The sequence below is a fragment of the Poecilia latipinna genome, unplaced genomic scaffold (assembly GCF_001443285.1).
Source record: "Poecilia latipinna isolate Pla-1442-1.1 unplaced genomic scaffold, P_latipinna-1.0 Scaffold57, whole genome shotgun sequence".
NCBI lineage: Eukaryota > Metazoa > Chordata > Actinopteri > Cyprinodontiformes > Poeciliidae > Poecilia > Poecilia latipinna.
In genome coordinates this window covers 1,008,516-1,029,957 of record NW_015112673.1, presented here as the reverse complement: position 1 = coordinate 1,029,957, position 21,442 = coordinate 1,008,516, and the positions used below count along the sequence as shown (strand labels likewise).

The 21,442-nt window shown below is 37.4% G+C and overlaps 1 protein-coding gene across 1 annotated transcript; it reads right to left on the bottom strand.

Moving 5' to 3' along the window:
- Nucleotides 1-7,536: 7,536 nt before the first annotated feature.
- Nucleotides 7,537-17,170, bottom strand: LOC106961426 (rho-related GTP-binding protein Rho6-like). Its single transcript, XM_015055160.1, has 5 exons — nucleotides 16,900-17,170; nucleotides 16,372-16,459; nucleotides 11,778-11,887; nucleotides 11,547-11,681; nucleotides 7,537-10,821 (listed from the first exon to the last, which is right to left on the bottom strand). The coding sequence occupies exons 1-5, from the start codon at nucleotides 17,017-17,019 to the stop codon at nucleotides 10,576-10,578; spliced, it is 699 nt and encodes a 232-aa protein (XP_014910646.1). The 5' UTR covers nucleotides 17,020-17,170; the 3' UTR covers nucleotides 7,537-10,575.
- Between the last annotated feature and the right edge of the window lie 4,272 nt (nucleotides 17,171-21,442).

The window sequence follows — 21,442 nt, the reverse complement described above, 5'->3', positions numbered from 1 at the left end:
AAAGCTCCTGAAGTTGAAAACAACAGACTGGTGAGACCAAAAAAGTTACAGATTATTAGTTAACTGGATTTTACCCCACGTAGTTGCTGAAAGACAACAAGGATAAAAGGCTGACTGTCTTGCTGCACATAATATGTTCAATAAATTCTACACAACAGATTTATTTTATACAGTTTGTGTTCTTGCTGGGAATAGAAGCCCAGCAGCTGCTTCTTGAGCATGCAACAAGTGTTACATGCATGTTGCACACAACATGTGTTTTACATGCAACAAGATAAGTTACCTGTGGGATTCTCGTCTTATTGCACGACCAAATCTGGCCCAAGTTTCAGCTGGTGTACAGATGCTGCAAACTTAAGTTATGTGATCTGAGGAGAAAACAAAAAATGAAAACTGCGACATTTATTAGGGTCATATTCAATAAGTTAAAATATGAATTCAAATTAGGCTTGTTGGTCAGATTAAAATTACATTATCAGAAAAACAGTCTTTAAGCAGGTATTAAATATACTTTTTTTTATTAAGATCACACACCTTTATTAAAAATGTTTTATTGGTGTTAAATATTTTGTTTTCACTACCTGTAAGCAGGAAATAGTTACATAAATAAAAGCTGAAAACATCCGTCTGTGTGTAATTAACACTTGAGTTGCTGAAATAAATGAACTTTTCAGTTATGTTTGTCTTTATTTATTTGTTGCGTGTACTCAAGTCCTGTATACTCAGCAGATAGTTCACCTAATGAGTCTCTTTTGTTGTCATTTTGTGAATTGGAAGCTGAAAACTGTGTGGCTTTGAACCATTTATTTATTCTGCAGTGAGAAAGATCAACTTAAAATTCAGGACAGCTTGGTGTTCCAAAACAAAAGCAAATTTGTTAAATGTTTTGCTATAAATTACAGAGTGTTTAACCTAACATTGGATATTATTGGCTGTTACATCACTCTGATCAATAACAGCTCGCCACTGATTACAGTATCCAGGGTTGCTTAAAAATAATTCAGCTCCTTTGGAGTAAACCAGTGTAGCTGCAGCATATTTGAATAACATGCACAGTAAATGTTCGGCCCCCAGTAACAGGCTTTAGCTGGATTCAGATCATTGGCTAACGCAGATATGATGGGGTTTAGCTGTTCCCCAGCTGTACAGCCTTTATCTAAAGCATATCCCTTAGATCTTAACTAAAGTCGACCCCGTATACCGAGGTACCTCAGCTGCCCCCAGCACTGGGACCCCCTACCCCCCTTTCCGTACTTCTGGATGCCAGGCATAGTTGCCTAATTAAGCTGCTGTGGAGCGTTCACTCTTGACATGCCCTCAGGGCATGCAAAGCAGGGCACATGTGCAGGATGAGGGAAGGGGTGGAGGTTAGATCTGTAGAAGGTGAGCAGAGCCATAAAATATGGGGTTCTGGCAGAAAGGTTGAAAGAGGAGGCAGAGGGGGTTGGAGGGCAGAGGAGACCCACCAAGGGAATTTATTCCACTCTGGCAGGGACATGATGGGGCAGGGACATCCTCTTCTTAGCATGTATGAATCTGGCTCACCTTGCTACGATTAAAACTAAGAAAATTTGCAGAGCACATGAAATAAACTGCTTAGCATGCGCCACAATCATACGCAAAATCACATTTACACATGGATGCCTCTAGCTGCAAATACGGACTTTATAAAAGCACACATGAACTGATAATTAGACCATCCCGAGCTGAATTGACCCAGTGACACATATTACCCTCACACTCATTGACTTCTGGCACATTTTTGCATTGCAAGATGATGTTAATAGAGCATAATTTAGTTAGTATTAACACGAGTCCTCAGGCTGCAGGACTGAAGACGGCGAGCCAGCAGTCTGTCAGCTGTCTGATGCTCTCACATTGAGGCAACTTTGAAATAAAAAAAAAAAAATCATAAATATGCGAATGGACTTATGAAACAAAACTTCAGCTTCAATAAGTCCTGTGAAATCGGAGCGGGTCAGCTCTGATTTTTATCATTTCTCTGGCAGTTATGGGGCAGTCAGTCTGGCCTTCTTTTTTTTATTTGTCTGCCCTTTTTTGATGAAAGACAGGAGAAACAAACTATGACATGACTTGACTTTGACAGCTTGTATTTTGAGAAGATATGCTGGCTGACCTTTTTGGAAAATATTTCGCTATTTTATTTCATTTCCCAGGACAGGAAGATTGATCGCACTCTCATATCACTCATGGAAAACGTAAAGTGCCTTTAAAATATTTCACATCCAGCCATGTTACAACCACAAATAAGTAAACACTCTAAGCACTCTAATTATTTATTTCTGATTGAAATCAGTGGCTGGATTTGTTTCAAGTTCACAGCACTTTTTTTTTTTTTTTTTTACATTTCTTTAAAATGTTAAAGTAAACGATAATAATGTCATTTTGATAGCAGATAGCAGTTTTAACTAAAATAAAGATAATAATAATGCAAGTTTTCCCTCCCAAAGATTAATACAATTTAATTTTGAACAGAAATTGGAAGATGTTTTAAATATCCAAAATAAAATACAGAAACCAAAACCAATAAATTAAAAGGAACACACAATTGAAATCAAAACTAAAGTAGTTTATAATGTCTCTGGAAACAAACTTGCTCTTCAAAAAACATTAAGAATCAGAATGGAAATCATTGAGATTATTTTAATTTATCATCAAATTAATTGCAACAGGTATACCTCCAAGATAAGCAATTTAACAACACAGTTGTTAAACTGCTTCTATTTATCTCTTGCATATAGTACCTTGATTATCAGCAATAAAACAAGCTGAAGAATCAAAATAAAGAAACATGGAAAGACACGATGGAGTCGATGTTCCTTTGACTGAGCCGCAGATAGTCAAAGACGACTCTAATTTTCTCTCTTCCTCGCCTGGCTGAGACGTTGACATGCACTCCTATTTCGCACACAGAGACAGGAGTTACAACACTGTCAGAGCAGCTGTGACAGAGCCTGCTGCACGAAGGAATGCTACCCATATGTCAGGCTGCAGATCGCTCGTCACCAGCAGCCAGGCGGCAAGGCTTTTTCAAGCCCTCCACCCCCTCATCATCTTCTTTCTGCTGCTTCTGCTGCAGTGTGAGGCACGTCTGAGGGCTTGATTGCGGGAATGTGTGACCCTGCTTCTTGTGTGTGTGTGTGTGTGTGTGTGTGTGTGTTATTTGCACCATCCCGTCTGATAGATTAAGAGATTACGTGCCAGTGAAAAATGCCACAAAGCAACCTTCTTGTCTAAATTTCACAGAGGGCTTCAGATGGCAGAAGTCTTTTTTTTTCACCCATGCCTCTTTTTATGAACGTCAGGACTTCCACCTTCTCTGTTGGAGGTTAAAATGCTAGCTGAGAAGAGGGGACACACGTCAGGTCGACAGAGATCAATCGGGAACAATCCTGGTCGTTGGTTCATGTCAAACATATCAGAGTAATTCTGGTTTTCTTTGTCCTGTTCAGGCCGAATTTCAGGCTTGAGCTTATCGTCAAAACCTACTGTAGATGTCAAATTCAACATTTTGTTTTAAAATATGAACCTCTAAGAGACACACGTCGTTTCATATTATCTTTACCAAAGAAGCTGAGTCTCTCTTCATAGATATCATACTGACCTGTTTGCATCATTTTAACTGATTCATAATCTCTGAAAAAACTTTATCCAACAAGTTGCCCATGTTGGACAACATTAGCAAATAAACATGTCCAACATGTTCAGTTTTGTTCCCCCAAACTAAAGTGTGACTCAGAATGAGGTTGATAAAACTTAAATTTTTGTCTCCTCAGCTCAAGATTGAGATCAAATCTAAAACTTGCAGAAAATGTTTATTCTGATGACTAGGTTACAAGTCATAATTTTAAAGTGTGTTTGTTTTGCATTTGTATATGCTATTATCATGTCACTCATCTGTTCTCCATTCAGTAAGAACCTTTCCTATACATACAGTTGAAACAAGATGATTGCGTACAATGTAGCTTTTTTCCCTCACAGCCTGATGTCAAATCAGACTAAACTTTTCCTGTTTTAGGTCACTTACACAATTTATTTCTATTTGTCTAATGCTCAGTATAAAAGATCAAAAACATTTCAAAATATTTCTCCACCATTTTATCAACAATAGAAGAGGTTGCATGTTTTTGGAACAACAAAGTATATTAAGAAGTTGTTAAAGTGTTTTTATTGCTTAGCCATAGTAGCATGCATATCACATCTGCATATTTAAATTTGTAAAAGCTCACCTTCATGCTTTTTTGTCTGAGCTGCTTTTAAAGATTCATTCAACCTGTTTTATAAAAGCTAAGGAACTCAGGTACTGATTCATTTACAGTACATGTGTTGTGACATTTTTTCCAAGAATATTTTAACACCACAGTATTAAGAAAAAGACAGAAAGCAGACGCTTTTGTGAAAGGACAGTGACAGGACTGGAACCACATGGATGTGCCAAACTGCATAATCACGCCCTGAAGCGACAGGTTTGTCATAAGGCTATCTGATTTAATGAGACATGTAACGTTCTTGATAAATGATTTGGGGAAGCATAAACGGCAGGAAGAGATAGGACAGAGGGGTACAGAAAAGCTCTGCTTGTCTAAAAGACGATCAAGCAGCCGTTCTGCTTCAGCAGTATAAAATCAGCCTTGCAGCAGCAAATATGAAATTTATCGGAGGTTGCTGATTCCACCAATTGGCCTGCCTGCTGTTGTGTAAAGGTAGCAGATAAGCTGTATCCTGTGTGATAGCTCAGGAATGGCAAACATTCAGGCCACTTCATTTCATCGGAGTGCCGACGGAGACAAACTGATAACGGCAAAGATCTGGCAAGTCCTGTGGAAGACTGCAAACACTGTGACAGAGCAAATGATGGATGGCTGAGAGGAAAGAGAGAGGAAGAGGCGACAGAAACATAATATCAAGGGAATTCTTTACCTGAAAGGAAAGTTTTATAATATTTAGGATAAAACGATGAAAGTTTTACTGCGACACTCCAAACAGTAAAGTTTTTCCATCCCTTCTTTTTTCCAAAGTATAAATGAAACTACAGTTTTCTTTCATGAATATCTGTCTTTTATGTTTTCATTATATTTTTTCTATTTTTTATGCAGTCTTTTCTACCTCAGATGCAACACAGCAATTAAAGGCTTAACTATTAAAGGTTTATTCTGAAAACAGACATGCATTACACAGCTTTAAAGTCATGCAACAGGATTTGCGCATAAACAAAACGACTTGGATTCAGCTGCTGTTTAGTGAATATGTATCTTTCTTTTTTTTTTTTTGTATAAATATGTAAAATGTCTTGCAAAAATATTCACACCCCTCAAATGTTTTCACAAAAGATCATGCTAAAACCATGAACTTGAAAGGATTTTTATTAGAGTTTCATGTATGAATGGTTTGGTTAATTGTCGTCCTAAAAGGAAACCTCTACGGCAGTCTCAAATTTTTTTAATAACCATTTAGCAAGTTTTCTTCCAGGATTGCTTTGCATTTTACTCTGTCCATCTTCCTTTGCCCTTGATTAGAAAATGAAGATATATTATCAGTCATGCTGAAGTCAAAGCAGACAATGTGCCACCAAGCTATCAGCTACTCACTCCAAAAGAGCCTTGAGTTCAAATAAATCCCCAAAATAGCTTTTTGCTCTACTTTGACAGTTTCTGATAAGTTTCTAACCGACTATGAACTTACAGAAGAGTTAATGTCTCGACTCATCATGCATGAAAAGTGTTGAATATATGTAGCATTTCTACACTTCCTATTTTTGTCGTTTTCATATATTTTTCAATTGAGATTGGTGGTTTTAACCCAGAAAATAAACATTCTAACATAAAAACTGACTTGATCTCATAATATGTTGATCAAATGTTTATCTTTTATTGATTTATCACAGAAGTAACACTTGTAAACGAAATTCAGGCATATTTACTTAAATGAAACTTTTAAAGACGGTATAACAATAACAAATACAGGATCTTGGCAATAATTTAAGCCATGAGAGGCGACTTCATACAAGCATGTTGTTTTGCTTCAATAACATTCCTCTGTGGAAGTAAACAGCTATATGAAGAAGATTATGTACAAAACAAATCTGGAAAACAAAAAAGAGCAAGAGAAGCCATGAAACAGTGTAATTATAATTAGTTTGGGATGTTGGGATGCTCCAGTCAGCACAGAGAGGTTAAATAAGCACAGCAGCACAGCTTGAAGATTCACATTTAAAAACTTGGTGTTGCCTCCAGTCTAAAGCAGATGACTGCTACTAATACGGGAGGCCTTTCACTGCAAAAACACAACACTTTACCAAGTATTTCTGGACTAATTTCTATTGCAAATATCTTAGCACACTTGAAATAAGACAAAAATAACTCCTAGGTAACTTTTCAGCAAGATATAAGAGATTGTTTTAAGTAAAAAACTCCTTAATATTGATTAAAACATTCCAGTTCCACTGGCAGATAATTTCACTTATAACAAGACATTTTTCCCATGACATATGTATTTTGTATTGATCTAAAAATAAAAAAGGCAAGGGAACAAATGCATACATAACCAAGAAAAAATAATTTGTTTACTGGTTCTTTTCTGTTTGAAAAGTAGTAGTAATAATTACCAAAAACTTGTAATTAAAACCATGTCATAATATTCAAGTCCTTGTTCAATATGGTAAAGAGTCAACAATAAATTATATTACAGAGACAAAATGGTTACAAACTAACTCTCATGAGACAAGAAAATGTATGGATAATACTAACAGTAGCAATGACAATAACAACCTGACATACAGCCAAGGTTCTCTGCATAACGTGAGTAACACAGGCTGTGCTCACACTACAGAATAAAGTGACCCAATTCCGATTTTTCATCAAATCGGATTTTTTCCCAGTGTGAATGGGCAAACGACCTGAAAGTGTCCCGCATGCGCAGTAGAGGGCGCAATAGCGTCAGCGTTCTCGGTGTTCTGCCAACCGCCATAAAAAGAAGAAGTGCTCTATGTTTGCGGAAGTAAACATGGAGGCTAACGGTGGAGCATAGCTTACACATTTGAAATTGTTTTCTGACGGAACCAGCATATTAACAACTTAATCCTCATTAAAGTCCGTCATGATTGTTGTTTATCTTCCCGCTTGCGCGTATCAGGACGCAGAACAGTGACGTTTGTCGAGTATCAGTGACGTTCAGGTGAGATGGACGTCAGGTAATGTTTGTATCGGATACGTATCGGAAATCCGACCTGTGTTGTTCAGACTGTCATGAAAAGATCAGATACAGCTCACAGTACGTTAAAAAAAAAAGAAAAAAAAGAAAGAAAGAAATCGGAATTGGGTCACTTCAGGCTGCAGTGTGAACGCAGCCATAGCTTTGTATTTATTTTTAAACTGGTTGATGCTTAGACATTTTATCTTCATTGGCAGATAATTTATCTAAGCCATGATTAATTTTATTGTTATTAATTAATTAACATTAATTAATTAATATTATTATTATTCAAATTATCATCTGTCAATGAAACTAGTACTTATTCATCAAAATTAAGGAATTATTGACTCAAAACAAGGTCCTATATCTTAATGAAAAGTTACTCGTAAGTTAGTGTTGTCTTATTTCAAGTGTACTAAAATATTTACACTAGAAACTGGACCAACATTACTTGGTGAGATTTTGTGTTTTTGCAGTGTTCCAACCAGAAAACCCATGTTGAAGACACAGCTTCTCCCTGATATGTCCCGCCGTCACCTTCGCTGAGGCTTCAGTTTAAAGATACATAGAAAAGGTGAGGTGCGCTTCTCTCGGAGACATCACCCCTCCTCTCCGTCGGAGATATAGGCATGGCCCTTGCTCACACTGTTGCTAGGCAACGCATTAAATTCCGCCGCTGTGCACATTGCTGCGCTTCCCGGTGCAGACCTACAAATCATCAAGCCCTCCATTAGCCAAGCTGTCAACAGCTTAATGCCAGGAGACTCCAGTGAACACAACGCCAGAGAAAACAACAATAAGCAAAACATCCAGCAAAAAAAAGTATCAAATCTTCTGCTTTCCGTAATGATTGGAGAGAAAGAAAATACAGACAGGACCAGTCTGTTCGAGGGATTCAACTCGTGTTTTGTTCTCATGGGATTTACTCTATTGCAAATTAGTCCTGTTAGTTTAAATATACAGAGTTTATATGAGTTTGTGTTGAATAAAGTCTCAATTGGGCATTGAGGTGACATAGTTTGTATTCTTGCATAACAGAGCTGAGTTTAGTGCAGGTATATGAAAATCTTTTGTTTCGTTTTTAAAATTTGAGGAAAGTCTTGATTATTTCAGTGAATTTCTGGATGTTAGCAACCAGAAATAGGCATTTTATTTTCACAAATTGAAAGAGTTTAAGGTATCAGGCAAGATGTTTCTCTTCACAGAAGCATGCAGCACAAACTCCAAAACCTAAATGACAATGGCAGGAAAAAAAGTGATAGCCCATGATTTTTGAAGTGGGATTCTGTAGAAGGTTATGAATAATTCATATTTCTTCTGCAGTTCTCTCACCAACTACCGCTGCTCCTGGAGACTATAGAAAACAGCTAATCAGAGGAGCACTTCCAACTTTTATTATCTTAAAAATCTCACAATAACAAAAATGTCATTGTTGTTTATGCAATGCTATGTTATTAATCTTTAAATTCTTGTGATATTTGTTTGAATGTTTGGACACAAAACTTATGTTTATTTAAACAAGTAGAAAATGGAGGTTTCACTGTATTACTTTTTTATAATTTATTCTGAGAGGAAAAATTTTCTCAGTATATGTTTTACAGGGAAGCTAATTGATGGCACGCCAACTCCATTCTCTATTTCCAGCGTAAATAACCATAGCTCATCTATAAATAACCATCAATGCAAACTTGACAGTAGCTCAAAAGTTTATAAACTGGTATCTTCACAAACCAATGAAACATTTTTTAGAGGAGAGTTTTTAAGACTGTGGAAGCCTGCGTTGTGCTTACTTATGCTTGGACTAGCAGTTAGCTTTAGCGTCTGTTACCAACTAGTCTAAATTCATACAAATTATGATGTGAGGGTCATCAGATCTAAAGATGAAAAATCTTGTAATGACCAATGTTTTTTAGCCAGGTCCCTAATAACAAAACTCTTTGGTGTTAAAGTTGTTACAGAGGGGGAAAAAACTGTTTCCATGTCTTCAGTTCATTCAGGCTATGAATGAGAGCAAGATTTTCAGCAGATAACAGTAAGGCTGACGACTATTATAGCTCATGATGAATTTTCAAATGCTAGCAGGGTTTCAGAAATCACAAGACTTAATCTTGTAACAGAACTTGCTTCAAAAATTCTGAACTTTCCCTTTAAGAACAAGAAGGATTTGGATGAGGATGACACAGTGTTGTTGTGTTTACTTTCAGCTCTTTGCTACAATATCCTACATTCTGTGGAGTATGAAAGGCAAAAAACATGCAAAAAAAAAAAGATTTATCAAGTTTAGTTTTATTTTGGGGTGCTAAATGATTATTCACTGGTGTGAAGTTTTCTGGCCAGGTTTCAGGACAGCAGGTGTAATGAGTAGATATTTGTAGAACCAAGCTGAACAATTGTTCCCCTTATTGGCCGTGAGAAAGAGTATTTCTGAAACATAGATAATCCATAGACTTATTTTGGAGCACACAAAAAAAAATCCTCTTTTCTTGGTCTCTTCTATAAAAAAAAAGACTAAGAAAAAACTAAACAAAATGAAAATTGAACCCATTAAACAGTCTGGAAATATCATTCCTCCATGTAACAGCACTAAAATAAATACCAATGGTTGCTGAACTCGTGTGGCGATGGTGCATGGCAGAGAACCTCCTGAAGACAGGTGGAAAGTATTTAACAAAATGCATCCACCCTTTTCGACCTTGCGGCTCGTGGTAGTGCTGAGTCACATTGCACTTCTTCACAGACTCACTTTGTCCTCCCACTGCCTTCTGCAAATGAGCGCACCGCTTGCCAAATCCCTCCCTTTTTGTCATCTTTTTTGTTCTGCTGTCAACTTTAATTTCAAAATATATATTACGGCGAGGGCTCTGGTGGGGGTTATAATTTCTTAAGATCCCCTCAGCGAGGTTTCTGCAGATGCAGCTTCATTCTCAAATTTTACGTTCTCATCACTCAGCCCATGCTGTGACCTTTAAAAGACATCCAGACAGAGAGATGGATGGGATACGGCACTGCTATCAGAGCTTTAAATGGATTTCATCACTTTAATGGAGAGGATACAACGCTTCCTTCATGGACGAGCTAAGGTACGGAGCATTGTTAAGCTGATTCACAACAACCTTTATGTGGGGCTGCAACATGTTACTCTCCATTTGTACAGGATCATGAAACTCCACTTCAAATAGTTTCTCTCTGTGGAAACTGTGGCAGCCTGGAGTTAGAGGAGGATGATGCAAAAGAGTAAAAAGTTTTGTGAAAATCTTGACGATTGCTCTCTTTCCCTTGCACACCCTGAACCCCACCTGAACCAGGTGGAGTGCTGTTCTCTCGTCCTCTCTTCCCGTACTCCGAGCACGCTCCTCGCTGTGTTCACATGATGGAGCAACTTTTGGACTTGTCCTTGCTAAAGGTGGAGGAGAGGAGATCCGTCTTGTTGGGGAGGTGTAGCAGTCTTTTGGAGAGGCGTCGGACCGGGCTGGGCTTGTCGGGAGGCTGTAGTTTGTTCATGCAGGCCAGAGCTGCAGTACGGAAAACACTGTGGATGCTCTTTTCCGAAGTAAAAGCCGAGCACTCCAGATAAGCTTCAGCTCCGAGCTGCTTGGCCAAAGATGAACCCTACAAAATGAAGAGGAGTGTTTTTTTTAAATAAAGTGTTTTTTTTTTTGTTTTTTTTAAAGTTGGTGGTTACCATGGCAACCAGTAACTGACAGCTCCTCCCCCTTTTTCCAGTTGATGTCTGTAACTTTGTGTTTTCTCTATAAGTATTACATTTTAGACTAATTTAACATGTTAAATTTAACTTTTCCATGTTTTGTATTATGGTTTTAACTGTTATCATAATTAATGTTGTGCATTTTAGCTACTCTTTCGTTAGAATAAATGCAATGTGTCTGTATGTCTATGGTAATAATTTTGATTTATTGTTGACAGGCTAAATCCCAATTAATGATGTTTATATTAAACTGCCTTATTACTGGATTTGTTAGTTTTGCTATTTTCTCCACTGTTTGGTCAATGAAAACATCAACAAATGTCAATAAATTGGAAAGTACAATGAAACTAAGTGAAGATTTTAAGTTAAATTAATTTTATGTGTCACATTTATTTATATTACTGGTGTCCTAAAGAAGCATATTACAAAAAAGAATGTTTTTCAAGAACAGAAGTTGTGCTATAGTTACCTAAAAAAAACTTAATAAATTTTCTCTTCGTCACTTTTATTGCTATCACAAAAATGCAACAAAATATCATATTAAAACTTCAAGTCCATATTACCCACCTTTAATTGAGAAAGAGATATAAGTACATTAAGAAGGAAAAGGGAACCAACAAAAGCTCACCTGTTCATGGGAGACTGGAGCCTGTTTCTGATTGGACAGCTCCATGCGCGTGCACACATCCGTTCGCAGGTCTGTCTTACAGCCTATGAGCAGGATCCGAGTGTTGGGACAGAAGTCCTGAATCTCTGCTTTCCACTACAAATAAAACAAGCAGGTTTGTTATTATTAATTGTCATTACTGTAGACAGTAAAGCAAATATGACACCCAGCAGGAATCTCAGCTGCTCATACCTTCTTCAGAGCGCCATCTACTGTGTCCGGCCGGCTAATGTCAAAGCATAGCAACACTGCGTCTGAGTCGCTGTAGCAGAGGGGCCTGACGTTGTCGTAATACGGAGAGCCTAAAGGGGCAGTGAGGAGTCAGATCAAACCTTTATATAGCTGAATAGAAGGTTTCACATGGTAACAACATAAAATCATAAATGGGGCTGGATGATATTTGCGTTTCATATCAGTTGATATGAATGAGTATTGATTAGGTTTTTTGTTTTAAATATTTGAAATACTCCCAAACTGGGGGTGTGACATTTTCTATTTTAACCACAGTTTTCCCCCCAGGTTGTTTTTTTTTTTTTGTTTTTTTAAGCAGTTATGAGGCAAAACCTGAAACTGCTGCAGAGCAAGTTACTCAACAAGTTGTTGCTAGGTAACCACAAGTTACTCAACAAGTTGCTGCTAAGTAACCAGAGAGTCAGTGAGTTAGTTGTTGCCACCAACCTGCTTATCTGGCCATGAAAGGCCGAGTGGCTAAAGTCTTTTCTCTGCCTACATCCCCCAGAATGCTGTGCGGTTCTGGATTGGAGTTCAGTAAAATTTTTGAAAATTTTATCAGATGTATTATCTGGTGATATTAATCATGAGTCAATCACATTATATATAGTTATTGATTTATTGTCCATCCCTAACTTATCACCACCACTTCCTTTGTATCTACTCAAGAGAAAATCTAACACTACTAAAAGGAACGCAAATTAATGAGTGTCTCTGCACATATCCTTTGTCTGCTTTAAACCAGCATTCTATAAGTGATTTAAATTCATATTTTAAATTTTAAATAAGCCACACAATACATTGCTCCTTGCAAACTGGAAGAAAACCTGCAAGCGTATGCTAAGGTTGCAAACCTAAACATACAGCCAGAGCTACGTTAGAGTGGTTTACATCAAAGTCCATTTAAGTCCAAGACCAAAGTCCAATTGAAAATCTGCATTAAGACTTCAAAATCTGTCTTATCTGCCAGAGCTTGTGCTTTCTTGCAAAGAGTGAGCAAAACATTACGTTTCTAGATGCGCAAAACTTGTAGAGACACAGCCTGAAGGACTTTGGCTTTGTTACAAAAGATAGATGTACAAACTATGGTGCAGCTGGCTGAATAGAACATAAAAATGCCACAATTTTGAAATTTTGTTTGTTTCAGTGAAAATATTTCGATTTAAATTTCCTCCCAGTTTACAATAAGTGTTGATGTATCATATAAAATGTCAATTACGGTACATCCATTACTTATGAGGATTTAATGTGACATTTTGTGTGAAGTGCAGGACCTGCACTTCACACCTAGAAATTAAATATTTAACCGGAGTGGTGCATAACACATCAAAATGTTTTCTCAGATAATTAACTGAAAACAAGACCAATCACTCAAAAATGTATATCATATTAGTTGTGTACGCTGGCCTTTTTAAAGGCCTTGGGATTCCCCCTCAGGTATTGTGAAACATAAGAACGAAGGAAACAGATTCTGCTTGCATTTCTATAAACAGAACAAGTTCCAGAGCTAAAAACAAATTGGCAGGATGTCCGCGCTCTATTGTCTTCCCCCTGCCACCTAATCACAACCTACACAACCACAGCAAGCTTCAATTTCCTTGTCCTGTCCTCGGGGCCAAATGTGCACAAGGAGCAAATATAAGAAATGTAATTAGGACAGGAATAGATGCTTCTGCTAGCAAGAGCAACCAACAATCAGGGCGTCCTGGTGAAATGTAATGTTTTACACCCAAGGTTTTATTTAGCCGGTCTTTACTGTTGACTTAACTTTGCAAAGTAGGATGCGTTACACAAGTTGCATCTATCAATATACTTTTGTGTTCTGTTTATGAAAAGCAAAATCCATGTCCCACATAACCATCCGAGGTGATGTAAGACTTGAGAAAGAGGAGGCAGACAGATCTGAAGAGGACACAACTTGCTCCTACCGCCTCCCACACTTTAGCACCTCCACCTCGCCTGAACACACAAATAACGCTCACTCACACAAAGACGCACAATGCTTTTAGCTGAGCAACAGAAGCCGATCTGTTCAAACTGTCTGGTTTACTGTGAAAGACAAAAAAAGTGAATGGCGCGCCTTCGCTCATCAGCGTGTCTTGGGAAAATATGCAAAATGACAAATAGCTATATAAGAAAAAGCTCGAGGTTCACATAAAATTTGTTGTATTTCTGAGTAAGAATTATTTAGTATTGATATATGGGTTGCTGGCCCATAGGTGATCAATACAAAGATCTGACCAGCAAATATAGATATTAGCCAATTCCAATTTCTCCTTAAATGGCAAAATGGCCAGCATTTTATGGCATATCAAGTCAGAGGACTCCAAAGCGGCTTACTCTGCTTTTAGTCATTCATCCACTCATTCACACACGGATGGTGGGAAGGTGGATGAAGTGTCTTACAGAGGAAACAACAACTGAGATGGACGGAGCGGGGTTTGAGCTGGGAACCCACTGGTAGCAGGACAAATTTATATTCACGAATTTAAGCATTGTTTTCTCTCTCTCTCTCTGTTGTGATTATAAAACAAGACAGTGAATTCGTTTTTGAGCTAAAAGAAACATTTATTAATTTAATAGTGAAAGCTTTATTTTTGCTAAAAATAATATTCAATATTTAGAAAATACTTTACCGAAAGCAGTATTGCGTACACGTAAAGACGACGTGGATATATATGCACAGTGCAGTGAAGGTGTGTTTATATTTATTTATACAAATGGAAATCAGTCTTATGCAACATTTCCCCCAGAATGGGTGACTGTCAAGAAAGTTTTTCCGTTGTGGGAGACAAATGTACAAACCCAAATTATCTCAGTGCTGCTTTGGGTTACATAAGCGTGGAGGTCAAGCACATATTTTCTCTCAGTATCCCTCGCTTGTGCCTTCTGTTCACAACAACAGCACACACACACACACACACACACACAAGAACCACGATTGGCTTCACTCTTGCAGACTTCCACCCCCCGTATGGACGAGGCATCCCCCCTTCTCCCCTGTGAAACAACCACTCTGAAGGCCAACTGGCACCACTCGACTTCCTCTGAACACCAAGCCTCAGGCTGCAGCCAGCACTGTTACAAAAGAGCTCCGCTGGTGCACTTGGTGGCTTTTCTTATCGATTTAATTTACATAATGACTTCTGTGTGCTTAGATGACTCGGCGACTGCATGCAGTTTATCTTTTCGCACGTTGAACCAGAAACCTAAAAGCCGTTCTGGCCAATTGTATTATCAATTAATCTGCAGGTTAGCTTCACAATTAAACTTCTTTTTTTTAGGTTTTTGCAATCCAAGAACACATGTAGTCATTTAATGTCTGTTGAGGGATTTTTTTTCTTTTTCTTTAGATTAACCTCAGGCAAAAGAGATTGTTACCACATAGTCTTTGTGTAAACACAACAGATTGGATTTATTTTTTGACCAGGATAACCACTTCTTTCAATGTTGAAGTTGGAAAAATTTGCTTTCACCAACTCAGATGGAACAAAATAACTACAAAGTTGGTGCATGACTGCTGTACTCACAATGGGACTTTAAAAATCTTATTATATCTGCTGTAGAAATATACTAAATAAATAGACTAATAAAGATTCAGATGTTTTTCCCTAAGGAGAAGAAAAACACACTGAAGGTTAACGAACAGAATCCAACGAAGTGCTTTTGAATCCAAAATGACAGAATTGATTTAGTGATGTAAGCATCAAAACATTGGTTCCTAATCTTTATCTGACTTTAATTAAACTCAAAAAGCGCTTTAAAGTGTATGACAATGCATATAAAGTCAGAAGACTTCAAATTGTATACGTTCTTTTGTTTTGATGCATTAAATGAACTGGAAAGAAAATCGTATTTTTCAGCATTCAACCTGCAGATCAGAGCTGATAAAGATTTAGTTTTGTTATTTTGTTTCATAAATGTTAAAAGAAATATCAGGATACTGTGAAATGGAACTAAGTTGATGCCTGAAACATCTGGCATTGACTCTCACTGAATCTCTACTCTACTTTTAAGCAAAAAAGGATAAATAAACATTTTGTTTCCTATAGTTTAATATGATTGTACAGTTTTATTTCCTTGACGATTTGTTAATTTATCCGAGAAATGCATAATGTTATGGCTTTTCTGTCAGGATTGATTAACCCAAAGATTTTATGTAAGCAGTTAAACAATTAGATCATTTAAATTTCAAACATTACAAACTCTAAGCAGGCAAGATTCCTCAGAAGATTTCCCACTGAATAAAAAGCTGCTTAACTGCATTCAAACAGGACAGACAAACAGGCAGCGAGATAGTGAAGCCGGCGTAAACAGCACAGATAGCACTGCAAGCAAAACAAAAGAATGAGACCTTGCTTTATTTACAGTCATAATCGTTACCCGGCTCCTGGCCGGCCGAGCTTTCTGGGAGAGTAAACATGCTGCAGATATAAACCCATCAATACGGCTCTGAGACCAACCCTGACCTGACAAAGATGGAGAACATAGGAGATCACATCCGGTTTCAGGAAATTTAGCAAAGGAAAATAGCATCAGGGCTTGTGAATCTCACCAGATGTGTCCCACAGACTGAGCTCAACACGCTGGTCTTCAAGCTCCAGACAAGCCGTGTAGTTCTCAAACACAGTGGGGACGTAAGTCTGGATGAGGAGGAACGGAGAACGGGATTAGGAAGCATTCTCATCACATATTCACAGTGTTGCAGGTTTCCATTTTAGATTAACTCTAAACGAATTGGTGGATTTTGTAATAGACTAATCATTGCTGCTAAATTCTTATTATTATAATTTCTTTGATTTTCTTATTGATGTGGTTTAGTTATTACATGAAAATCTATATTCCAAAAATTAAAGAATTTTGTTCTAACTAAACTACCTTTCTCCTAGTATAAGCTTGACATCATACTAAAGTAGTCTCCATACTCAAATAATCCAAGGATTAATCAGAAGAAATCAATAATGTCAGGATATTCAAGTTGAATATAAAACCGTATAATTGCATACTGACAGTTTTTCTACGTCCTAACAGAAAAGCTTTTTAATATATCCCAGTGATTTAGATGAGCGCAGCAGTGTCTTACCTCTGGATAGCAGTCCTTCACCAACACTTGCAGCATCGCTGTTTTACCGCATTGAACGTCTCCAACCAGGACCAGTTTACACCTCGCCACAAAAGGCTGCGGGAGTCTTCTCTCCTTCATTGCTATGACTGCAGCCCAGAATAAAACTGGAGGAGAAACGAGTGGGGATAGTGTGGTAAAGTGTGGAGTGTTTCAGAAGATGAGCAGCAGCAGCAGTTTAGTTTCAGTCAGTGAAGGAGCCGGAGACGCAGCGGGACTTTATGTTGTCGCGCCAGCCAATGAGAGCGGCGCAGTGCGTCGTGCACGAGGACCGCGCACGAGAAGATGCCCACTCGCAGCCGCAGGGAAACACTCAGCTCATTGATCGCTACAAATACGTAGCAAATTAACAACTTTTATTTAAAAAAATATGAGAGAAATCAAAGCCATTTCGATTAAAAACTCAAATTTTACCGTGTAGTTACAACATCTACATTATCTGAACAGTTTTTGTGTCAAACCTAAGGCCCGGGGACCATGTACGCCCCGCCACAACTTTTTATAAGGCCTTCTAGACTATGGGATTCCATTTGTGGCAAAAATATCTGCCAAAAAATAGAACCTCATAAATATAGACAAGGGGTCTGAAATCAAACCTAGAGCCTTTTTTGTCCTCAGTCTGGCTGAATAAAACTCCTTTGGAGGCACAAAATGTGACATACCCTTTTGTGAGGTCAGGAAATGTATCTGGCCAATCAAACACAGGAACATCATGGCTACTGATTCAGCTTTTGGTGCCTTTAGCTGTGTGAATAGACGCCACATCCTGCTGGAAAATAAAATCAACATCTCCATAAAATTTTCTCGTAGATGGTTGCGTTGACATGACATGGCAACCCAAATATTCACTGAGCTGTGGAAGCTTCAAACTGGACTTCAAGTAAGGTGGAGTCCACTTTTCCTGCAGACTTGGACTTTCATTTTCAAATGAAATGCAAAGTTTATTTCCATCTAAGAAAAGAGGTACAGTACAGATATTTGTCTCCTCAGCCCAGATAAAACACTTATAGCCCATGTGTAGGATACGTCTAGTTTGTAGTGGTTCTTGATGTCCAGCCTCATTCCTCACTGTTTGACAATCCTCTCACAGCTGAGATTATTCTATACTTACCACACTTTTTCCTTCCACTTAACCTTCTATAAATGTTCTCTCTGAACAACCAGCTTCTTTAGCAATGACATTTTGAGGATTACTCTCCTTGTGGAGGGTGTTAGTGATTATCTTCTATCAAGTAGTGATGTAATATTCTCATTTTCTACACAATTAATTTGTGGCTGTTATCATCTGTAACCTATAGTCATCTTAAATATTTCACTTAATGTCACTTTCTGAATTTAACTTTTTTTTTAGTCCTACTTTTAACTTGTCACTAATGCTGTAGATTGCAAATCTCCTTAGATAAGATAGAACAAGACAAGTGGGAGAAAGCAGAGGAAATTACTCTGGTAATTCAGCGTTTCGCATTCATCCACCCACTTTGCCGTGCTGAGTCGACAGTTCTGCCTGAAATCAGGCAAATCCCAAATATCATTAAAAAGTGTGTCTGAGAAGAGGAAAACAGAAAATCCTTCACATCTAATGGATCTCAAAGTGAATTCATTTACATATTTCAAGTCAGACGAGCCTGCAGAGAGCTCTTGCATTATGTAAATCAGGACATGATGAAAGAAAATGCACAAGTGCAATCATGAAGTGGAAATATGCTGCTAATAGCTCTCCTGTTTAAATCCTCTTAACTGCGGCCGTCCACCGCTGAAACAAAAACGAAACACACCAGACACCACCTGCTTTTACATGTTAACAGGTGAAAGATGGCAGCAGCAGCACTGTCCCAGTTGGGTATAACTAATTACATATACTTGAGTAACTTCTTTGACAAAATGCACTTTTAGGAGTATTTTACCATGCTGTTTGTACTTTTACCAGAGTAATTTCATTACTTGAGTAAAACTTCTGGATGAAAAACAAACAAAGATATAAAGACAAGGCAGTTTTGTCAAAGTTTCATAAGTTTTATAATGAAATGAACCGATTTGGGAAAACTTAATTTTTTCTGATTTTCTTATTATTTTTTTTTTGTTACTTATATGAATTATTGACAAAATTTCCACTTAACTCTACATTTTGTTCCTTCTGATGGTGTAATTTTTAAATATTAGAAGACTGATAATTTGATCCGTTACTCAGTACTGGAGAAGCCTTTTCACCAAATACGTTTTTAGTCTTACTTCAGTAATTTCTTGGACGGCTACCTTTTACTTTTACTTGCAAATATATTGAAGTATTGCTAAATAGAACCTTTCTCTTACTAATTTACTTTTATTTAATTGTCATAAACATTTAAGGGAAGTGAGTAAATTATAAGATAATTTGAGAAAATACAACATTTTGTTTTCAAGTCATGATTATGTTAAAAGTAAAAAAGGTTTCCAATTCAATCTGACACCATGTGAGAAAGTAATTCCCTAATAGACGTACTGGCTGGTTGTGCCATCATGGTTGACAACAGCTTCCACCGAGTACGTTTTTATTTATTTATTTATTTCCTCCAGTGTTTGTTATAATGTTCAATAAACACTTTTAAATTATTGCACACACATTTTGGGCCCTTCTTCTTTGTAGCCTTGCTTTGATTCAGCCACAGTGGTGGGTTTCTATAAGGCTTTCCTATTACGGTAACACCACAGTATTCCCTTTAGATTTAAGTCTGGAATTTGACTAGGCCACTCCAAAATCTTAATTGGCCAATTGCATCTGTCAAGTGTGTCTAAGTTTAAAGCCATAAACTGAGGGGAAATGCTCCTTTTCACATCTATTCTCCTTCACAAAGCACAAGGTTTTTGCTCCATCCATTCTGGAGAGTTGTCTGGTTCTTGGCACAGCAAAGAAGACCCACATTATCACTCCGCCACGACCATGTTTCACTGTGGTAATGTTAATTTGAAATCTTGTGTAATTTTTACACCATATGTATCAGGATAAAAATGTCTCGTTCTTCTCGTCCATCAACAGAATATTCTTCAGGTTATTTTTAAGATGTTTTTGGCAAATTTGAGATGGACCTTTATATTATGTTTTAATGTCTTTTAGCATGTTCTATGTTGTCAGACAGGTTGTGTTCAAATTATTTATCGGTTATTCAGGTCAACCAGTAATTAGTCCTGAATGTGGCTTGTAAAACTGAACTGAGCTTCGGCTTCCAAAAGCTGGGATTAATCACAGATATTTATGATTTAGCAAGCAGAGGCAATAATTTTTATACATAGAGACAGTTTGAATTGCTTTTTTCCCTGTAGGAGTTAAAATCCTCATTTAGAAACTGTTTTTGAGACAATAAAGGAAAAGCAGAACAAACCTTTAACAAAACACTGTACATTAAAAGGTAAAAATGAAACAGTGTTTTGTTGTGCAGAAACAACTGACACCAATACATTTCCCCTTAAACACTCTCACTTTGTAATTACATGTACTCAAGTTTTCACTGAATGATTAAAATAGCATCCAGTTCACAGTAACCACCAGTAATGCTGTCTTACTCAATTTGTTTGTTGTTTTCATTTGCAACTGTCACAGTCAAAGGCAAAAAGAGGATAAAACAGAATAAATAAAATCACAGAGGTTCATATTTAATGTGCAACAGCACAAAGAAAAGGTGTGGCTGTTAAATATTACAGCTACAATAACCAGCAAGCGCTCTCACCGCTTGCAAAATTTCTTAGCCTTCACACTGAAGAGCATCACTTCGGTTCAGAAAATACAAACAGTGGAGAAGACATAACAATGTGAAGCTATGAGCTGTCAGGGCAAAAAATGGGGGAAGGGTGGTGCCATGTTCTGCCATAATAAAAAAAAATAATTCAAATCAGTGATTGTCTCAAATTTAAACTACAAACACCATCAGCAGATCCTTGGATTTCTCGAGTTCTGTGTTTCTGCAGCTCCATATTCTTTTGAGCAACACAAAAAACACACATATATGCAGCAGATTGGTGCATTAGTTCTAGCAGGACAGAAACATGTTAACATTCAATGTGGTTCAGTGTAGCCACATTTAAAATATTGCTATAAAGCTTCACTGCCATCTGAAGGTGTAGAGCACAAAGTGCAGAAAAGGAGAGAAATAACCTGATGTTGACAGCCAGCATCTCTGCCAAAAAACACATTTTCCTCTTTAAATGTGGCAAATAAACAAGCTTTTACAACAGAAAGAAACATTCAACAGAAAACAAATTTCCCTACTTCTTTGAGAGAGAGAGAGAGAGAGAGAGAGAGAGAGAGAGAGAGAGAGAGAGATTTTTTAAGTTAAGTTCCTTTTGTTCCATCAGAAGTTATTGTTTTACTGGATTAACATGTGATTTTTAAGTTCTTTAAGAATTTTAAGAATTTCTTGTCACACTCAATTGGAGTGTGACAAGAAATCTTTACAATGTGTTTCCTGACTGAGGAAGTATTTATTTCCACAAGAGATAATAAATGTATTGCAAACAAGACATTTGTACAAAG

Excerpts from the sequence above, each read along its gene's own strand:
- LOC106961426 (XM_015055160.1), bottom strand. The coding sequence starts at position 17,019 with ATGAAGGAGAGAAGACTCCCGCAGCCTTTTGTGGCGAGGTGTAAACTG. Across the intron at positions 11,682-11,777 it reads TAGATGGCGCTCTGAAGAAG|TGGAAAGCAGAGATTCAGGA; the intron begins GTATGAGCAGCT and ends TTTTATTTGTAG. Across the intron at positions 10,822-11,546 it reads CTCCAGTCTCCCATGAACAG|GGTTCATCTTTGGCCAAGCA; the intron begins GTGAGCTTTTGT and ends TTCATTTTGTAG.